Raw genomic sequence first — 21,157 nt, 5'->3', positions numbered from 1 at the left:
GTCACTAAAAGCTACTTAGATTGCTGAAGAGTTTACTTAGTATACCATACAGAATCTTGAGAGCTAATGTGGTTATCTACTGGCATTTTCTTAAAGACTGTAGGCTGCAGCAGCTCAAGAACCCAGAAGTGTCAGGAATGACAATGTCAATCTCAGTCAATCCTAGGCTTCTTTGCCAGGTTCTTACCTAGGAAGCTGCTTGGAGGTTTTTGTTTTTTGGTCAGTTGTGGGACTTGAACTCTGGGCTTTGGCGCTGTCCCTGCGCTTTTCAGCCCAAGGCAAGCGCTCTACCACTTGAGCCACCGCGCCACTTCCGGTTTTCTGGTGGTTTATTGGAGATAAGAGTCTCAAGGCCTTTCCTGCCCGGGCTGGCTTTGAACCGCATACCTCAGACCTCAGCCTCCTGAATAGTTAGGATTACAGGTGTGAGTCCCCAGCGCCCGGCTGCTTGGAGGTTTTAAGTGACAATAGTTAGTGCTGTCTCAAGTAGCTTCACTTGGGGTGCCTGAACACAACAGGTGGGATGGTACTGCTATACTGTTTTTTTTGTTTTTTGTGGGTTTTTTTGGTTTTGTTTTTTCGGTCGTGGGGCCTAAACTCTAGGCCTGGGCGCTGTCCCTCAGTTCTTCAGCTCAAGGCTAGCTTTCTACCATTTGAGCCACGGACCCACTTCCAGCTTTTTCTGCTAATGTCATGCTGAGGAATCAAACCCAGGGCCTCATACATGCAAGGCAAACACTCTACCACTGAGCGACCTTCCCAGCCCCTGCTATAGTGTACTTTAGAAAAGGTTACACTTGAGTCTTTGGTTCAACTACTTTTGAAAATGGAGCTGCATTTAATCTTATTATTACAGAAAAAAATGCTATCTTAAAACTAGGTCTTCACTACTGTATTTATTCCTGCCTATTGAAGTACAGTTTTACATATTTGTCTTAAAGCAGCACTGTACCATTATACCAGTTTCAAGGTTCTCGTGTGTTGTGATCACTCATAAGTTCTCTTATGCTTGGCTAGGGATGCCTGAAGATTCTTGCAGTAGCTAATATATGTTATTCTAAAACTAAAAGGGCATTTTGCTGACTGCTTCTTCTGCCTTCCTTCCTATCCCCCAGGTTGATGGGAACGTGAGTACCATTTATTGTCAAAACCTGTGTCTCTTGGCAAAGTTGTTTCTTGACCACAAAACACTCTATTATGACGTGGAGCCATTTCTTTTTTATGTGTTAACACAGAATGATGTCAAGGGCTGCCACCTTGTTGGCTACTTTTCTAAAGTAAGTATTTATTTATTTATTGTGCAGGTCCTGGAGTTTGAGTTCAGGGTCTAGTGTTCTTGCTTGGCTTTTTCCTCAAGGCTACCACTTGAGCCATATCTCTAGTTTCAGCTTTTTACTAGTTAATTATACTTTTCTGTCTGGTCTGGCTTTTAACAACAGTCCTCAGATTTTAGCCTCCTGAATAACTAGGATTATTAACATCAGCCACTGTCAACCTAAATGTTTAAATTTAAATCTAAAATGTTTCAATTTGTATGGAACAATCTTGGCTAGTTCTTAGTAGGAGACACTACATGATATAGCACCTTCTTAGTGTCATGTGTAGCTGTTTGGGAAAAGAAATTGTAGGGACATTCAGAAACTTACCAATTGCTAGAGGTGCCTAGTAACATACAACAGACAATATTCTCCTAGGAACATGCAGTGCTGGGAATACTCAAGAGGAAAAGCTTTAAAATGACTTCTATTCCCATGGTGATAATGGATAGAGCTTGTAAGATAAACACAGTAATTTACCTTTCTCAGCTCTTTCTCAACTTAAATTTTCTGATCTTAATTTGAATTTAAGGCATAGAAATAAGATTAAGATAGCATTTTTATTAAAAGATATTTTCTTTTTCTTAATTTTCTACTCTAGAAGTTTCTAGTCATACAACTTAAAAGATGTACTTTTATTTATGCAAGCCCAAGATAACATCTGAATATAAAAAGTTTATTGGGGGGCTGGAAAGGTACCTCAGTGGTAGAGTGCTTGCCTCAAATGCATGAGGCACCACATAAACAGAAAAAGCTGGAAGTGGGTCTGTGGCTCAAGTGGTAGCATGCTATCCTTGAGCTGAAGAGCTGAGAGACAACGCCCAGGCCCAGAGTTCAAGCTCCATGACTGACCAAAAAAAAAAAAGTTTAGTGGAAGGTACTAGTTTTATTAGACTTCTTTAAGGACTATTTCACTAAGTAAAGCTGTTTTAAATATATTTAAGTATATTAAATATATTTGTAGGAGTGAAGGTTTTTTAGGTTGTGTGTGTGGTAAGCACACATGCTGATACTCCTGCTTGAACTCATGAGCTCAGGGCCTTGTGCTCTTGCCCAACTATTTTTATCCTTGGTTGGCATTTTACCACTTGAGCCACAGTTTTAATAGCTTTGCTGGTCAATTGGTGATATTCTCTCAGATTTATTTTCCAGGGCTGGTTTCAAACAGGATTATAAATGTTAACTACAAGCCCCTGGTTAAAGACTATTTTCTTTTTTTTTCTCTCTCTTTTTTTTGGGTCCGGTCGTGGGGCCTGACCTCTGGGCCTGGGCTCTGTCCCTCAGCTCTTCAGCTCAAGGCTAGCACTCTACCACTTGAGCCACAGACTTCCGGCTTTTTTCTTTTTGCTTATGTGGTGCTGAGGAATTGAACCCAGGGCCTCATGCATGCAAGGCAAGCACTCAACCACTGAGCCACCTTCCCAGCCCTCAAGACTATTTTCTATAAAGCTAGGTATGACTAATAGAAGGGATTGTTCTGTGTTGTACCAAACCAGGAAGTTAAGAAAACTTTTAAACAGTTGATGACTCCTCTTGTTTCTAGTTCTTTACTGATTTATCATTTGTAACATTGCAGATTAGGTAGACTCAGATTCCTCTGCTGATCTTATACATTGACATGTTTTTGAGTTGCAGATGGTGTTGGATAGCCTTTTATTTTATGTGTTTTACTCTCCTGAGATGATTGCTTTGTGGTTTGGGCTGTTAGACTTTGTTTGTTAATAATTAGCATTACTATTCAGTTTTACTCGGTTGTTTTAAAATTTGGCTTTTGTTTTTTCTACCAGGAAAAGCACTGCCAACAGAAATATAACGTTTCCTGTATAATGATTCTTCCTCAGTACCAGCGTAAGGGCTACGGCAGGTTCCTCATCGATTTTAGTAAGGATTATATTAACATAGCTTCTCATTATCTCTTCCTGTGAACCTTCTGGATATGTGTATTTAAAGATTTGTAGATGATTCATTAGCTCCTAGTATCTTGTCATATTGTGTGAACCTTAAAGCCACAGTCCTTTTTCTTTTGGTTGGGCACAAAGTATTTTTAAATATCTAATACTGAATGCAATTTTGTGTGATCGTATACAGTGGAATTTAGTTTTATGCAGTGGTAACTAATTCACAGCAATACTGGAAATACTGTATAAACTAAATATAGTCAAATATAGAAGCTGTTCAGTGTTAAGTTTTTATTTCCTAATTATCTAAGATAATGTGTATGTGTATGTATGTGCAGGTGCATGTGTATGCACCCACACACTCATGTTTTAGTTTTAGGTCTTGCCTAGTGACAATATAACTTATTCTGAGTTCACTAAAACAGAGTTCAGTAAAGGTGTTTTTCTCCTCTCATTCGTTTCATACATTCATAATCTTGCTTAGAAAGTTAAGTATTTACAATTATTTTTATGATTATAAAATAGTGATTTGGGGGAATATTTTCTCCTAGATATTGCTATAAAAAGGTATTTAAAAGAATATACACAACTATCTGTAGAGACAAATATTGATATACATACAAAGATACCCTATAGAATACTTATATTCTCTCTATATATTTATATATATATAGAATATATAGATAGATGGATACATATAAATGGGAAGTTAACTGCTTACATTTGTTTTACTGGTTTGTAACTATATTCCTGACCAGTTTTATTGAAGGTATGCCCTATTGGTTATTTTCTTGGCCTTTGTGGTTAGCAATATGGGGTAGAACTTTATATTTCCTTTGATATTAATATATTATTTTGAAATAGGACTCATAATTAGTATGTTAACTACTACTAAATAGCAAAGTTAGGGAAACTATTTATAGTGATGTTTTTGAGCTGTATGAACAACCATCTGTAGGATTACAGTATTTGTTTTATTTTTCCAGATAGCCTTTTTTTTTTTTTTTGGCCAGTACTGGTGCTTGAACTCTGGGTCTTGGTGCTGTTCCTAGAGTCCTTTTGCTCAAGGCTAGCTCTCTACCATTTGAGTTATAGCTCTACTTCAGGCTTTTTCTGTGATTAATTGGAGATAAGAGACTCATGCACTTCCTTCCCAGGCTGGCATCAAACTTGGATCCTCAGATCTTGGCCTACTGAATAGCTACTTTTACAGGCATGAGCCCACTAGTGCCCAGCTTAGATAGCCATTTTTAGGCTCATTTAAATGTTCTTTAATGAGACAAAAGCTTAATTTCTACTGCCATCCAATTTTTTTTATTCTTTTCCCTCAGACTTTATACTCCCACTCCTTGAGTTATTCACAGACCATCTACTCTGACATATTCTTGCAGACAGTTTTGCTTGACAAAACTGATAGGCAGTTGTAAGGAGTGTTTGGATTGAAGTGAGAAATGTATTCACTCATAGAATAAACCTCAATCTGAATAGAATTATGCGAAAACCGTGACATTCTTTTGTATTTCTCAATTCAGATACAGCAGTGGCCCTCTAGTGGCCCAAATAAAATATGCAAAGATGACTTTCTCCTGTTTTATGTAGACATTAAAACTATTTCAGTTTTAATCTTATTTGTGCACCTTGTTGATAAAAGTCCTGATTTTCATCAACTTGAGTGGCTTAGTGATTTATAGTGACTAAAATTAGGTTGAAGCATAGCATTTATAAGTTAATATGTAATCTCCGTTGTAATTTTGTAAGTTTTTTGTTTTTAAAGGAATTTACCAGCCAGGCCCTGGTGGCTCACGCCTGTAATCCTAGCTACTCAGGAGGCTGAGATCTGAGGATCGTGGTTCAGAGCTAGCCTGGGCAGGAAAAGCCATGAAATTCTTATCTTCAATAAACCACCAGAAAAAAGCAGAAGTGGTGCTGTGGCTCTGGTGGTAGAGCGCTAGCCTTGAGCTGAAGAGCTCAGGAACAGCACTCAGGACCAGAGCGCAAGCCCCATGACCCACACACACACACACACACACACACACAAAGAAGTAATTTATCTTTGAAATTACTATTACTTATAATATTTGGATTGGTAATAGCAAAAGATATTACTATTTGGGTGAATCAAACTTTATTTTTAGAGTTTCTGATACTTATGGGGTTTCTTTAGGTTATTTGTTATCAAAACGTGAAGGCCAAGCAGGATCACCTGAGAAACCGTTATCAGATCTAGGTCGTCTTTCCTACATGGCTTATTGGAAAAGTGTAATATTGGAGTGCCTTTATCACCAAAATGACAAGCAAATCAGCATTAAGAAGCTAAGCAAGTTGACTGGCATCTGCCCTCAAGACATTACTTCCACACTCCACCACCTACGAATGCTGGACTTTCGTAGTGACCAGTGAGTATCACATCCCTTTACATACCTTTGAAAAGAAATTAGGTGGAACTTTTGGGACTAGATAGCCAGATTATTGATGAAAAAGCAGTAATCAATGTATACCTCTAGAAACAATATTAAAATAGACCCTTATTGTCCACTTAAATGATAACAAGTAAAAATATATATTAAAATGAAGGACAGACTGTACCCCTAATTAAAGTGGTTAGGAAAAGGCCACAGAAAAAGGGACACATTTGAGATCAATAAATGGATAAAAGGAAAGGGAGCTCAGAGAAGACAAAATTGCACATATGGAAAGTTCAGGTCAATAATTAGTTAGAAAAACTTAATATACAGTTGAATATAGGCCGTGTACAACTCATACTTGTTAGCACTTGGGGTGGCCTTTTTCTGTATTTCATTATTTCAAAGATTTGTCATTGTCATTTGAAGGGTTTTTCATTAATTATATGACCATATTCATTTTTATGTACGTCTTGTACATTGTTGATTGCTATAAACTTTTCTCTGGTTGTAGATTTGTGATTATACGCCGGGAAAAACTTATCCAGGATCACATGGCCAAACTTCAACTGAATTTGAGACCTGTGGATGTAGATCCAGAATGTTTACGCTGGACTCCTGTTATAGTTTCCAACTCGGTTGTCTCAGAGGAGGAAGAGGACGAGGTGGATGAAGGAGAGAGTGAAGAGCCCCAGTGCCAGGAAAGAGAAGTAGAGACCAGTGTAAGGACATGGTGCATGAGTAGTCTCTTATTTTTTGTTTGTTTTATTTTTGGCAGTTTTGTACTCTTGGACCTCACACTTGATTGGCTGGCTTACTTGCTTGCTTGGCACTTTACCACTTGCTACATACCTCCAGCCCCATTCAGTTTGCTTTTGATGACAGTTTTTATTTCAAAGGTAGAAATTGCAGGAAAACTCAGGCTCATTTACTTACTAGTGTATTTTTAAGTGCTGGCCATTAGGAGACCATCATATTTCTTCCAATGTGTTATTATGATTGAATATTTACCAGAATGCAAATAAAGTTAACTTTTAAGTTGTATACTAATTGAGGACTCTACATTGATCAAATATGACATTTCACTAACATGAAATGAAGATCCATTTTCCTTAAAATTACTAAATAATGTTAGCACACATGTGTTTTCAGTAGAGCATTGAAATTTTCAATGAACATACAATCATAAAGAAAAACATTGAAAGCTGTATAGTGTAGTATAGACCATCATCAATGGTTAAACACATTTATGTGTGCATTGAATACACAATCAGCCTCCTGGGTATTAGATTACAAGCTCTCACCACTATGCCTGATTTCTGTTTCTTTTTATGTCATGGAAATGGCAGAATAGGTAGATAAAAGTAAACAGGACTGAAAATTTAACCATTTTTGTTTTATTTTCTAAAATCAGGTGGGAAAGTCTATGTCTCGGGAGAACAAAGAACAAGATTCTTACTCTTCAATAGGAAGTGAAAAGAAACCAGAAGTTATAACTCCAGCCAGTTCCACACGCTTGAACAAGCAGGTCCTTCCCCGTGATAGTCTTCCTGCAAATAGTCAACCATCTCGGAGGGGCCGCTGGGGGAGAAAGAACAGAAAGCCCCAGGAACGCTTTGGTGATAAAGACTCTAAACTGCTCTTGGAAGAGACATCATCAGCTCCTCAGGAACAGTATGGAGAATGTGAGGGAAAACTGGAAACCTCCCAAGAACAATACACTGCAAACGAAGAACAGTTGACAATCCCTCAGGAGCAGCAAAGCCTGGATGGGAAGCCAGACCTTCCCAAAAGAAGATTAAGTGAGGGTGCTGAGCTATGGCGAGAACAACTAAAGAAAAGTCCGAAGGTTCTTAGATGCAGGTTGCCAGAAGCAAATGATAGACTGCCTCGTTGCTATAGTGATGGGGACAGGGCTGTCCTTAGGGGCTTTAGTGAGAGCAGTGAGGAGGAGGAAGAGCCAGAAAGTCCTCGGTCAAACTCACCACCAATTCTTACAAAACCCACCTTGAAGCGGAAGGTAATGTGTTTCTCTGTATGTGTTGTTCTCTAGCTTCAGCTTATTGTACACTGTTGTCCTGTCCTACAGCTCTGAAAGATTAAGGTAGAAATTTTCTAACTTTAACTCTGAACAAACTAGTGATCATCCTGAGGAACATTTGAAATGTGTAGATAACGTCTTTGGTTCATGGAAGTTAACTTAGATGCCACAAGTTTATTTAAGGGCAGAAACGCTTTTTAGCTTTCTAGTTTGCTGTTCAAATCAGGCCCAGTAAGAGATTAACAGCAATAACTGATTAACTGATATTAAAATAGAATAATGGTTACAGTATAGTATAATAACAGTTAAGTGGATGTAGTATCTAACTTTTTACTTGTAGCTTTTCTTTGGCATGTCTAATCACCAACATCACTACTCTCACTGTCTGGGCTACTCAGAAACTAAAATAGGGGTTATTTGAACACAACACTGCAGTACTGTGACAGTCTATCTGATAACCAAATAACTACTAAGGATTGGAGGAGTATGGATATGCCAGTGAAAGGCCAAGTCAAGAAGGAGCAGGATGGCATGAAATTACATTATACTATTTAGAAAAATACATAATTTAGAGCTTATGAATTACTTATCTCTGGCACTTTCCATTTAATATTTTTGGACTGTGGTTGAATCATGGAAATAAAACCACTGGTAAGTGGACTACTTGTGCCAAACACATCGCAGGCTATGAAGTAAACCTTCAGCATTGGCACAGCCAACTGGACTAAATTACGTCAGTTTCCTGATGATCCCCTTCATGGCAATGGGTGATAGCTTTCTTCCAAACTAATGAAATTATTCCTTTTCTTAGCATATCCTCTACCCTCACCCTCGCTTCAAAAAAAGGAAAGGAAAAAAGAAAATCATTTGAGTAGAGATAGTAAATCATAGCTACTCAGAAGGTAGAGCGAGAATGAAAGGATACATCTCTCTCTCAATCTCTGTCTCCTTCTCCCTCTCCCTTCCTCTTTCTCCTCCCTCTCCCCTCTGTCCCCTCTCCTGTCTCCCTTCTTCTCTTCCCTCTCTTTCTTTCTTTTTAGAGTACCTTGACCAGTAAGGATGACTGGTCAGGGATTTTGTAGAATACCTCTCATGATATTTGAAATGAGTCATGTAGTCTTTAGAGGAAGACCTTAGAAGTAAAAGTGCCATTCTCATCACATTTAAAGAGTATCTATGAGTATGTATAATCAGTTACAAGGGTATTTACTATCAGTATGACTTTTCATTGTTGATATGACTTCATTCAGTGCTTCTCAGATTTCTCCTCCATACTGTACTAGAAGAAAGTGCACACACTTTCACACATTTCAGAAGTGTATGAGTAGTTAGCTTAAAAATATAGTATCTTGCATACATTATTTGTTTGGGAGATTTGTTCATTCTGTCCCACCTATCGATGTTTATTCTGGTGTTCGTTTTTTATCAATATGGACTCTTATTAGATATTTACCTGATACTTCAATATCAAATCAGTACTATTGCTTTTAATATTTACTCAAGATCTTTGAGATTACTCCTGACCCTCTTATCACAGTCTCATCATGGTGGGGTTTTGTTTTTGTTTTGAGCACTTTTTTACTTTATGGAACTGTAAGTTGCTTCAGTTCTGTTGTCTATATTTCCTGTCTCATTGCTAGAATCAGCCAGTTTTTCAAGGAGCAGGGCCATTTTTAATCTGTTTTGAAAAGTGTATTCTCAATTACAACTAGTAGATTCAAAGCAGGAAAAAAATGAGCGTTGGCTAACTACTTTTCATCGCATGATTGTGAATATATCTTTACCATACTGGGCTTATAATATTTCATATTTATAAGGTAAAACAGATACACTATTTCTTTGTGTGAAAAAAATTCATTTGATTGGGGCTCAAGAGACTATTTTACAGTAGTTTCTACATAGACTAGCTGTATGATTTTGAGCAAATTCTTACTATTTCTTGCTATAACTGAATGAGAACATTCTATTAAATATTCTTGTGGTCATCATCTCTATTACTTGGCGATATAATTTGTGTGATTTAAAATATTAACTCAGCCTACTGCAAAAGTATATCCATTTCACTAACAGATGTGTTTTAATATGAAAATGCATCATTAACACAAAATCAAAACTCCAATATAATTTTTTATACTCCAATATAATTTTTTATGTCTAGTTCCTGAAAATGGCCTACAACTTTACTCATGTGGTAACTTTCCATAGTGATGTATAAGACAAAGAGAAGTTCAGGGGCCAGTATCTGGAAATTTTTCTGTCAAAGTAACTCAATGTAAAATTTAATGGATATAAGGTAATTAACATATCTGCCCTTTGGATGCACTTGCTTGTTCTTTAACAAAATTGTGTTCATTTATCCAAAGCCTTTGTGCCCTCAATATTTTGTGTATAGTATCTTGCTTTAGTATTTTAAAATGATATTTACGATATCTTTTAGCAAACAGCATCCTCATTTTATACATGCTAATTCTAGTAGAGAAGATGGTGTTCGTTACTATAAATAAATATTTGCTTTTTTTTTAATAGAAACCAATTCTTCACCGAAGAAGGAGAGTCCGAAAGCGCAAACATCACAATAGCAGTGTAGTCACAGAAACTATTTCTGAGACCACAGAGGTATTAGATGAACCTTTTGAAGACTCCGACTCTGAAAGACCAATGCCAAGATTAGAACCCACATTTGAAATTGAGGAGGAGGAAGAGGAGGAAGAAGAGGAAGAGGAGGAGGAAAATGAACTTTTCCATAGAGGATACTTCCATCGCTTGTCCTCACAGGATGTTCTCAGGTGCCACTCCTCTTCTAAGAGGAAATCTAAAGAGGAAGAGGAAGAGGAATCAGATGACGCCGATGGTAGGTTTTATAGAACTGTTTAATTATTGCAAAGATTTTTTGTTTGTTTGGGTTTTTTGTTTTTGGGTTTTTTTTTTTTTTTGCCAGTCCTGGGATTTGAAGTAGGCCTGGGTGCTGTCCCTGAGTTTTTGTGCACAAGGTTAGTGCTCTACCACTTGAGCCACAGCTCCACTCCCAGCTTTTCCTGTGGTTAAGTGGAGATGAGAATCTTACAGACTTCTTGCCCGAGCTAGCTTTGAACCATGATCCTCAGATTTTAGCCTTCTTAAGTAGTTAGGATGACAGATATGAGCCACCAGCACGCAGCTAATTATTGCAGTTTTAATATCTTTAAATCCAGAACAATGATAGCAGCATGTCCTTAACAAAAGGTTTGAAAAGAAACATGAATACTAAGTAAGAAAAAGGCTTGGCAATCTCTAAAAGTCATATCAAGTATATCTGTGTTCCTTTTGCATTTAATTCTTGAACTCAGGATCATTTTTGTCTGATCTTTTCTTGGCTTTTTTAGTCGCCTGGCCTTAGCGTTGCAAGATATTTATTATAATGTGAACACCCTGGACTGTTTTGCTCATTAGTGCTTTCTGAATGCTTAAGAAAGTAAATATCTTTAAATGAATAAGCCCTCTAAGAAGATATCTCCTTAAAAATAACACAAATTTTTTGTTTCAGATGTGTTCAGGAACCCTTCCTCACTCTAGTATACAATAATTACCTTCTGTTACTGGTTTTCTTTTTTGGAGTCTGGGATTGGTTTGTTTGCTTTGGTGCCAATTCTGGGTCTTGAAATCAGGGTCTTGCACTTTTTTCTTAATGTTGGCACTCTACCACTTGAACCACAGCTCCACTTCTAGCTTTTTACTAGTTAGTTGAGATAAAGAATCTCAGATTTTTTTGCCCAGGCAGCCTTCAAACTTTGATTCTCATATCTGAGTTTTCTGGGTAGGATTATAGGAGTATGCCACAAAGGCCCACTATTTTGTTTTTGTTTTCTGAAACAAAATGTCACTCTATAGCCCAAGCTGGCTTCAATCGTGTAATCCTTCTACTTCAGCTTTCTGAGTGCTAGGATTACAGCTGTGGGCCATCACACCCAGCTACTAGTAGTACATTGCTAATAACTAGTAACAGTAACTAAAATTAGGTTTATGGTGTATCTAAAAAGCTACTTTTTTTTTGAGTTACTAGGATTTGAACCCAAGGCTTCATACTTCCTAGGCTGGTGTTTTACCTCTGAGACACTCTTTTACTATTGCCTTTTGCAGGTTATTTTGGAGATGGAATCTAATGAATATTTCTGCCCAGAGTAGCTTCAAATTGCTATTCTCCAAATCTCAGTCTAGTGCATAGATAGGGTTACAAGTGTGAACCACTGGTACTCAGCTTAATTATGTACTTTTAAAAATAATTTTATTTATATTACTCTTTAGAGACACAGAAACTGGGACTTTATAAGATGAACTGCTCAGGAACTAGGTTTTAGCATCCCAACCTTAAGTTTTGCCAATGTATCATGCCATCCACACTTACAGTATGTTTTTCTTGCATGAGCACAAACCAACATTGTGTGTGTGGGGGGGGGTTGTTTTGTATTTATGTTACTAGGGACTAAACCATTCTACCATTCTACCACTTGAATTACTCCTTTAACCTTTCGGTGCATTAGTTAATTTTGAGGTAGGGTCTTGCCTTGTGTTTGCTTGTCCTGGGCTGCAGTCCTCCTATTTGTGCTTCTTCGTGTCACTAGAGATGACAGATGCATACCACCACTGAGCCCAGCCATTATACTTTCCCTATAACTGGGATGTCAGCTATGCACCAGTGTACCCAGCCATTGGTTAAGATGTAGTCTCATGAACTTCTTTTTGCCTAGGTTGTTCTTGAATCCTGATTTCCTCCTATCTCCATCTTCCAAGTAGATAAGAATTACAGGTTTTTAAGCTACTGCATGAGGCCAAACAAAATTTATTTACTTTAGCTAGGTGAATGTGAAGAAATCTTGTTGCCCACCATTGCTACATAAACTATTAGCATTTTTTTCCTTTAAGTTTTTTTTAATTTAATTTTATTTTATTTGTGAACATACTCCTTTAAGTTTTTTAATTCTACTTTTTTTTTCTTTGATAGCAATCCTAGTACTTGAACTCAGGGCTTGCTAGGTAAGCACTCTACCTCTTGAGTGAACTCCTAGCTTTCGATACTTTTTGTGAAGTGAGTTTTTAGCTCTTTGTGTAGAGCTAGCCTCAGGTCATGCATAATCCTTCTATCTCTGCCTCTAGCTCCCATGCAGCTAGGACTACAGACATGAATGACTGCGCCCAGCTCCCTGTTCTACTTTTATTTATTTGTTTGTTTGGATTGGGTTTGAACTCAGAATCCTTGCACTTGTTAGACAAATGCTTTATCACTTGAGCCTGAGGTCCTTTATTCTACTTTTTTTTTTTTTTCGTCGGTCTTGGGGGCCTGGACACTGTCCCTCAGCTTTTCAGCTCAAAGCTAGCTTTCTACCACAGCGCCACTTCTGGCTTTTTCTGTTTATTTGGTGCTGAGGAATCGAACCCAGGGCCTCATTCATACAAGGCAAGCACTCTACCACTAGCCACCTTCCCAGTCCCCTTTATTCTACTATAAAGTCTTTATTTCAAATCCAGTAAATAAAACTCTTGCATTTTCTTTATGAATTTATTTTTTTTGAAACAGGCTTTCATTATGTCTCTAGTCTGGCCTTGAACTTGTGACTCTCCTGCTTCAGCTTCTTGTATGTTGAGATGATAGGTGGATGCTATTGTACCCAGCTATTCTCTTTATTATAATTGGAGCTGGGAAGGTGGCTCAGTGGTAGAGCGCTTGCCTTGCATGCATGAGGCCCTGGGTTCGATTCCCCAGCACCACATAAGCAAAAAGAAAAAAAGCCGGAAGTGGCGCTGTGGCTCAAGTGGTAGAGCACTAGCCTTAAGCTGAAGAGCTGAGGGACAGCGCCCAGACCCAGAGTTCAGGCTCCACAACCGGACCCCCCCCCCAAAAAAAATGAATCTCTTTATTATAATTACATTTTTGTATAACAAGTACTTTATTTTTTGTGTATGCTAACATTGTGGCTTCTACTCACAGCCAGGCGCTTTCCCTTAGCTTTTTGTTTTCAAGGCTGGTACTCTACCACTTTGAACTACAGTTCTAACTTCCAGCTTTTTGTTGTTTACTTGAGAGTGTCTCAGATTTTTATACCCAGGATGACTTCAAACCATGATTCTTATATTTCATTCTCATGAGTAACTAGGATTATAGGTATGAGCTGCCGGCGCCCAGTTAAAACAAATACTTTCAGTGTAATTCAATAAGATGACTATATTGTTTGCTATATTGTGAATGATTCTCCAGAATTTTATTTGTGATAAATTTTGAGTTGTCAGAAGCTAAAAATTTATTGTGTAAATTTATTGCGTAAATTTGGCACTTTACGTTATCTTGAATCACTGTTCACTATACTAGTGAACATGTTTAAGTTCTGTCTCCTTGGGGAGTTTTCTCTGATCCAGCCATTATCTTGTGTACTTTCAGGTACCACCTGATTTTTAGTACCTTTGTAAGTTCTCCTTTTCAAATCCTGTTCTTGGTGCTTTTAGCTTTTTAAAATTAAGGGGGATTTAGGATATATTTAATGCCACTAAACTGTATAATAAAAAATGGTTAAGATAAGTTTTATGTATATTTTATCTCCATTTAGAAAAAACAATGCAAACATCAAATTTCTGTAAGTATTACTGCTGCTTTAACTTCTTGTTTGTTTAGGACTAAGTAAATTTCTTATTTGTCTAGGACTAAATGCTTTGCATATAAATGCAACATTAATAAAACCATTGTGAGATGAGAATGTGACTCAAGCTATAGAGCACCTACCTAGCAAATACAAGACAAAGTTCAGATATAATACAAGTTAAAATCTGAGTTCTGGGGAAAATTTAAAAAAAAACACACATTTGTTTACACTGGCTCCTAATACTACCTTGAATGAATTTCGGGGAATGCGGGGGGGGGGAAACAGATAACATTGCAAGCAAAAAAAGCTGACTTGTAACATACAGTTGTACAGTAAAGACAACATGATAAAAATTACTTACTAGGTATTGCATCTTTTTAAAGCTTATTTTCATTTTATACACTCGGAGAATAACTTTCCACAGCCATATGCTGTGGTTACTTTGAAACTGGCTTCATTAGGAAATGGTAGCATAATGTAGATCAGGATTCTTCTACTGGTTTTATGTGGCTCTAGAAGATGCTTTTAATTACCTTTATCCTTTATATTCTTACTGTTAAAATGAAAATAAGAGTCAGTAAAAGTGATGATGAATAAAAAGCATTCCCATTGTGTATGGTGGTCTCAAGAAATATAAAATTTTATAACCTATCTTTATTATTTTTTTATTCTCTCCTGTATAGACACTCCTATCCTAAAGCCAGTATCTCTCTTGCGAAAATGTGATGTGAGCAGTTCTTCACTGGAGGCAGATACATCTACACCTATGAAAAAGAAAAAGGGATGGCCCAAAGGCAAAAGCCGCAAACCAGTCCACTGGAAGAAAAGACCTGGACGAAAACCAGGATTTAAGTTGAATCGGGAAATCACAGCTGTTTCTTTGCAAGAATGCATTGTTGAGCCCCCTGCCCCTATTCCTAAGGCTGGACGTAAATCTAAAACTCAAGAGAATGAAGAAACTGTTGAGTCAAAAGAAGATTTGCCTTTGTCAGAAGAAAGAAAGGAAGAGGAGCTGCACGGAGAAGCAGATGAGGTTGAAGAAGGAGAGGAAGAGGACACAAATATCAGTGAAGTTAGAGCAGCTTCCCCAGTGGGCAGCAGCAACAGCCCTGAGGCCGAAATGAAAGACCCCGAGGTAGAAGAAGAGGAAGAGAAACCTCATGTCTTGGAAGAACAGAGACAGTCTGAGGAAGAGCCACAAGAGCTGGAAGAACAGGAGCAAGAGGAAGAAGATGAAGTGACCATAGAGACAAACCAGAATGAAGACCATGATGCAGATGATGAAGATGATGGCCATTTGGAATCTGCAAAGAAAAAGGAGCCAGAGGAACAGCCTGTAAGAGAAGATGTCAAAGAGGAGCCTGGTGGCCAGGAGTCTTTTTTAGATACTGACATGCAGAACAGTAGGGAGAATATAAAGGATAAAGATGAAACAGAACCAGATTCCGAGGAGGAACAGCCTTCCCATGAGACATCTGTGGTATCAGAGCATATACCAGGGTCCGAGGATGATCATGAAGAAGATGCAAACACTAAGGAAGAATTAATTGAATTAAAAGAGGAAGAAGAGATTCCTCATAGTGAGTTGGATCTGGAAACTGTACAAGCGGTACAATCTTTGACTCAAGAGGAAAGCAATGAGCACGAAGGAGCCTACCAGGACTGTGAAGAGACCCTTGCAGCTTGTCAGACACTGCAGAGTTATACACAGGCTGATGATGACCCTCAGATAGCAATGGTTGAAGACTGTCATGCCTCAGAACATAATAGCCCAATATCCTCAGTTCAATCTCATCCAAGCCAGTCAGTCCGCTCAGTCAGCAGTCCTAACGTGCCTGCCCTGGAGAGTGGTTATACACAGATCAGCCCAGAACAAGGATCACTGTCCGCACCCTCTATGCAGAACATGGAGACCAGCCCTATGATGGATGTGCCTTCTGTATCAGACCATTCTCAGCAGGTAGTCGACAGTGGCTTCAGTGATCTGGGCAGCATTGAGAGCACCACAGAGAACTATGAGAACCCAAGCAGCTATGATTCCACAATGGGTGGCAGCATCTGTGGGAATAACTCCTCTCAGAGCAGCTGCTCCTATGGTGCGTTGTCATCTTCCAGTAGCCTCACCCAAAATAGTTGTGTTGTCACTCAGCAAATGGCTAACATGGGCAGCAGCTGCAGCATGATGCAACAGAACACTGTCCAGCCTGCTTCCAATTGCAATATCAAGTCACCTCAGAGCTGTGTGGTGGAGAGGCCTCCCAGTAACCAGCAGCCGCCGCCACCACCACAGCAGCAACAACAGCAGCCTCAGCCACAGCCACCGCAGCAGCAACAGCAACCAGCACCGCAGCCACCTCCACCACAGCCCCAGCCACCACAGCCCCAGCCACCACAGCCCCAGCAGCCTCCACCCCCGCCCCAGCAGCAGCCCCCGCTGTCACAGTGTAGCATGAATAACAGCTTCACTCCAGCGCCTATGATCATGGAGATCCCAGAATCTGGGAGCACAGGGAACATAAGTATCTATGAGCGGATTCCAGGGGACTTTGGTGCTGGCAGTTACTCTCAACCATCAGCCACTTTTAGTTTAGCCAAGTTGCAACAGCTGACCAACACCATTATGGACCCTCATGCCATGCCTTATAGCCATTCTCCTGCTGTGACTTCCTATGCAACCAGTGTTTCTTTGTCTAATACAGGACTGGCTCAGCTAGCTCCATCTCATCCCTTAGCTGGGACCCCTCAAGCACAAGCCACAATGACACCGCCCCCCAACTTGGCATCCACTACCATGAACCTCACATCACCTCTGCTTCAGTGTAATATGCCTGCCACCAACATTGGCATTCCTCACACTCAGAGGTTACAAGGGCAGATGCCAGTCAAGGGGCACATTTCCATCCGCTCCAAGTCTGCACCACTGCCCTCTGCGGCTGCACATCAGCAGCAGCTGTATGGCCGCAGCCCACCAGCAGTTGCCATGCAGGCTGGTCCTCGTGCATTGGCTGTTCAGCGCGGCATGAACATGGGGGTTAATTTAATGCCAACTCCTGCTTATAATGTCAATTCCATGAATATGAACACCTTGAATGCCATGAACAGTTATCGAATGACACAGCCCATGATGAACAGCAGTTACCATAGTAACTCTGCCTACATGAACCAGACAGCACAGTATCCTATGCAGATGCAGATGGGAATGATGGGGAGCCAGGCCTATACCCAGCAGCCTATGCAGCCAAACCCTCATGGAAACATGATGTACACTGGCCCCTCCCATCACAGCTACATGAATGCTGCTGGTGTGCCCAAGCAGTCACTTAATGGACCTTACATGAGAAGATGAGCAAGATGAACTTGCAGTTAAAAACTTAAATATATAATAAAGGAACTTTTTATACTGACAAACCAGAGAGAAAAATGGACCTTTTTTTTCCAGTTAAAATATTGCTGTAGACTTAGAAGAACTTTTCTTTGGTTTCTTTTATTTTTTAGAAAACCTGACCTCTTTTATTGGGTTCAATTTTGTTCTGGGTTTTGGTTTTCTTCACAATCTTGAACATTTTACAGTAGGACTCATCTAAAAATGGATTTGGGGATTGGGGAAACATGCACAAATCTTTTCATAATTAAAAAGAGCCTTACTTTCTTTACATACCACATGGACAGACTTTGTGTAAAAGTGAATTGTCTTTATTTTAAAATATGTTTCCCCTCACTGTTTGCAGCTCCCAGTGTTGTCATTTTTAAACGTTATATATACATCTCAAGGGTCAACTAGACCCTTTCCTCCAAACCCAGTTCCTACTTCATTCCAGCAGGAGGCACTTAGGGGAAACTCAGACGGGGACATGGAAAACAACCCAAGCTCCTTAATCTTATTGTTACTACTTTTATTAGTAAAGTGAGCAAGAAAATGCTTCTCCTTTTAAAATTTCCTCCACTCTCTGTATACACCTGTTGAAACCTTTACCCAAGAATGTTTCTTTATAGACTTTGTTGAAATCTTCCTTTTTCTGGAATCAAGTGTAATATAATTCTTTTTATAATCCACTCAGCACTCAGAGACGCAAAAATACTGTAAGTCTCACTTAACAGCAGAATCTCAGAGGATGCAATCCCAGTCTAGCCTTTGGGGGAATAAATATGGTCACTTAATCAAAAAGAGGAAACAGCCTCTTCTTTTTTACCACCTGGTGAATCAGCCATATAACTTGCTTATTCCTCCTGGCCTCTTGCTTTTAGTATGTACTTTGAAATGCTAACTAAGGGTCTTGATTCTTGAGCCTTTGACTCTGATAAATCTAAAAAGAGCAGTCCCCAATGATTTGCCTCTCACATTATTTCATACAGTGTTGGTGGATGACTGTACCTTTGGTGGTTTTGAAAAATATCTAACAAACCTTTTGACACTTGATTTTATGTTGCAGAGATGGTGCAGAATGTGTGTCTAAAAAGAGACTCTAATGTGAGTTCATAGCTACTTAAATGATCCATACCTCCAGTTTTCATTTGTCTTGAGACCTCAGTTCATCCCGTGAATCAGAGTGCACCAGCCCCTCTCCTGGCAGTGGCTAATGAGAAGAGGGAGAGACCCACCACCAGCAGCATATAGGGCACATCTGGACAGCACGACTTCAGCAGCTTCTTGTTTTGTTCCCAGTCTATTCTCCTTCCTCTTGTGCAACCAGTTTGCCCATTCTCTTCTTATTACTTGCTCCAGGGATAGGTAAAAAAAAAAATATATATATATATATAATATATATATATTATATATATATTCCATCATTAGAAGATGGAAACTATTATACCACTTGGTATGTGCAGTCAAATATCCAAAAGGGGGAAATACTGCTTAAAGAAATACCTGTAAGCATAAATTCTCTCCTTTGTTTGTACATTTTATATAAATAAATTTTTAAAGTACTAATTAGGCATTAAATTTTTTCAAATGCACAGGTTTGTTGGTTTTTTATACACTTTAATTGACTTTTTCAATTAAGTGTGTTAGAAAAAGGCAGAATTCTACACCTTACCGCTGTCAACTCTGAGCATGTGCAAGGCTGTGTAGGACCCGGTTTCTCTGTATATACTATTCCAGTTCCCAGTCATCTCTGTAGAAAGTGCACTGTGCTGCCCTCTCCCTACATCTTCAGCTGTGTCATGCTTCCTGGAAGGGATGGGGCAGGGATGGGTGGGGAGGGGAGGGAGGTCTATTGGGAGGAGGGTGGGGCAAGGCAGAAGGAGAAGCTGTTGAAATGAGGGCCTTGAATTCCTTTCTGTTGGTTTGCGGTTGTGTTTGGTTTTGTTGGTTTTTTTTTTAATTGTTTTTCAATCGGGCAGCTCCCTTTTCCACAGCCTCTTTGTGACTAGACCTATTGTAGAAAAATATGTTCTTTTCTATATTATAAAAGAAATTATCCAACACAGTAATATTGGTACCTGTCATTTTTTCACTTCTGTTTTAAAAAAATGTATTTTTAGCAAGATAACTTGGGTAATCTTCTAAAAAAAATAAATTTAAAAACTCACTGTTAGTGACTTTGATGCCTTTTAAAATAAAAGCTTTTTCATTTCATTCCATCTTTAAAATTTTTTATCTTTGTTGTAGAATATTAAAAACTATTTTAAGAAAGATGAAAATTCTCTTTAAAGAGATCTCTAGAGTGTGTGAATAGAGCTCCAGATGCCTCTAAAAGCCGCATGTACAAATGAAGCTAAGTCTATTCCTGTCTGTTTATATTTGCTTTTCCTGTTTTGTAACCTCTTTGTACTTTGTTCCTGGTGACCTGTAAGCTAGGGGAAGGGGTGCCTAGATGCCTTTGTACTTCTCCATGTCATGCGCTCCTGGCCAGTTGGCCTCTCTTCCCTCTCCTTGTATGTAATATCTTTCCCCCCTTTCTAGCAAGTACTTTCAAAAGAACTCTGTACATTTTAACATAAAAAAATAAATTATGTTGAGCCATTTTGGATGCCTGTCTTACATGTGGAATTTTTCTCCTTTTCAAACATCTCCAACTCAATTTTTTCTACACATTGTCCCGTAAGTTAGTGGCATTGTTCCTCTTAATAATAGCTAAAGTAAATTCTTGGCCTTTGCTTTGAAATTATAGCACTCATTCATGTACATGTTTAAATGTTAAAAAAAGGTTATTTTTTTTCCTTTTCTAAAGAAATGTGAAACCTGACTGGATTTTGTAGGGAAATCAATACATTTGCAAACCTTCTAGAGGAATTATAACTCACCTTCCCAAAGAAAAGAAACCAAGTTGCAATAGCATATAACTCCTAAGTTTTGAGTAAATAAGTGAATTTTATTAGACTCGTTTTATAATATTGCTTAGTATTTTTAGGGGGAGTCATTAAAATATTAACCTGATTGATATAGTAGATTTAGTCATTTGTCAGAACCAAGATCTTGAGCATTGTTGACCTTTTCTGTGTGTTGTTTTTTTTTTCCTCTGAGTTATTGTGCTTGCCTCATTATTTAGACTTGAATATGAGGTACATTCATAAAATTAAGACAACCTTGAGAATGAGGCCTTAGTTTCCTAAGGTGAGCAGGTGAGACAGGGCTAATGGCCACCTTACTTTTTTTGTCACTGAGCAATTTGGGAAATACACTGGACATTTTCTATAGTGCATATTGTTCTAAGTCTCAAACTGATAAAAAAAAGTTTAGACAGGACAGCATTTCATCTCCAGAAAAGAATGAGTTCGTGTTTAAATGAGTATGATTTGCTCACAGGCTCTCACTACATCTTGTAATTACTTGTGGGTTATCTCAAAAAACATTTCCTGCCATTGCTACTGCAAAAGTAAGTATTTGCCTTAAGTTAATACAACAAACAATGGCAAATTTTTTTTTGTTGCAAAGAATTGACAAAAGAGT

At 38.6% G+C, this 21,157-nt stretch overlaps 1 protein-coding gene across 2 annotated transcripts in view; it reads left to right on the top strand.

Annotated features, from left to right (window-relative positions):
* Kat6a (K(lysine) acetyltransferase 6A) overlaps positions 1–20,237 on the top strand; it is a 117,003-nt gene extending 96,766 nt beyond the window's left edge. Inside the window, exons 11-17 of one of the 2 annotated variants that reach the window (XM_013025845.1) lie at positions 1,116–1,277; positions 3,104–3,197; positions 5,379–5,610; positions 6,131–6,338; positions 7,031–7,636; positions 10,184–10,508; positions 14,949–20,237. In XM_013025845.1, coding sequence (XP_012881299.1) covers positions 1,116–1,277; positions 3,104–3,197; positions 5,379–5,610; positions 6,131–6,338; positions 7,031–7,636; positions 10,184–10,508; positions 14,949–17,611 — 4,290 coding nt within the window. In that variant the 3' untranslated portion in view covers positions 17,612–20,237. The remainder of the gene's footprint in view (positions 1–1,115; positions 1,278–3,103; positions 3,198–5,378; positions 5,611–6,130; positions 6,339–7,030; positions 7,637–10,183; positions 10,509–14,948) is intronic. The other variant, XM_013025854.1, reaches the window with a different exon arrangement.
* The last annotated feature ends 920 nt before the right edge of the window (positions 20,238–21,157 follow it).

Source organism: Dipodomys ordii, unplaced genomic scaffold (genome assembly GCF_000151885.1).
Source record: "Dipodomys ordii isolate 6190 unplaced genomic scaffold, Dord_2.0 Scaffold4, whole genome shotgun sequence".
NCBI classification, from domain to species: Eukaryota; Metazoa; Chordata; class Mammalia; order Rodentia; family Heteromyidae; genus Dipodomys; species Dipodomys ordii.
The sequence above is the reverse complement of the archived record's forward strand: the minus strand, read 5'-3'. Positions and strand labels throughout refer to the sequence as shown.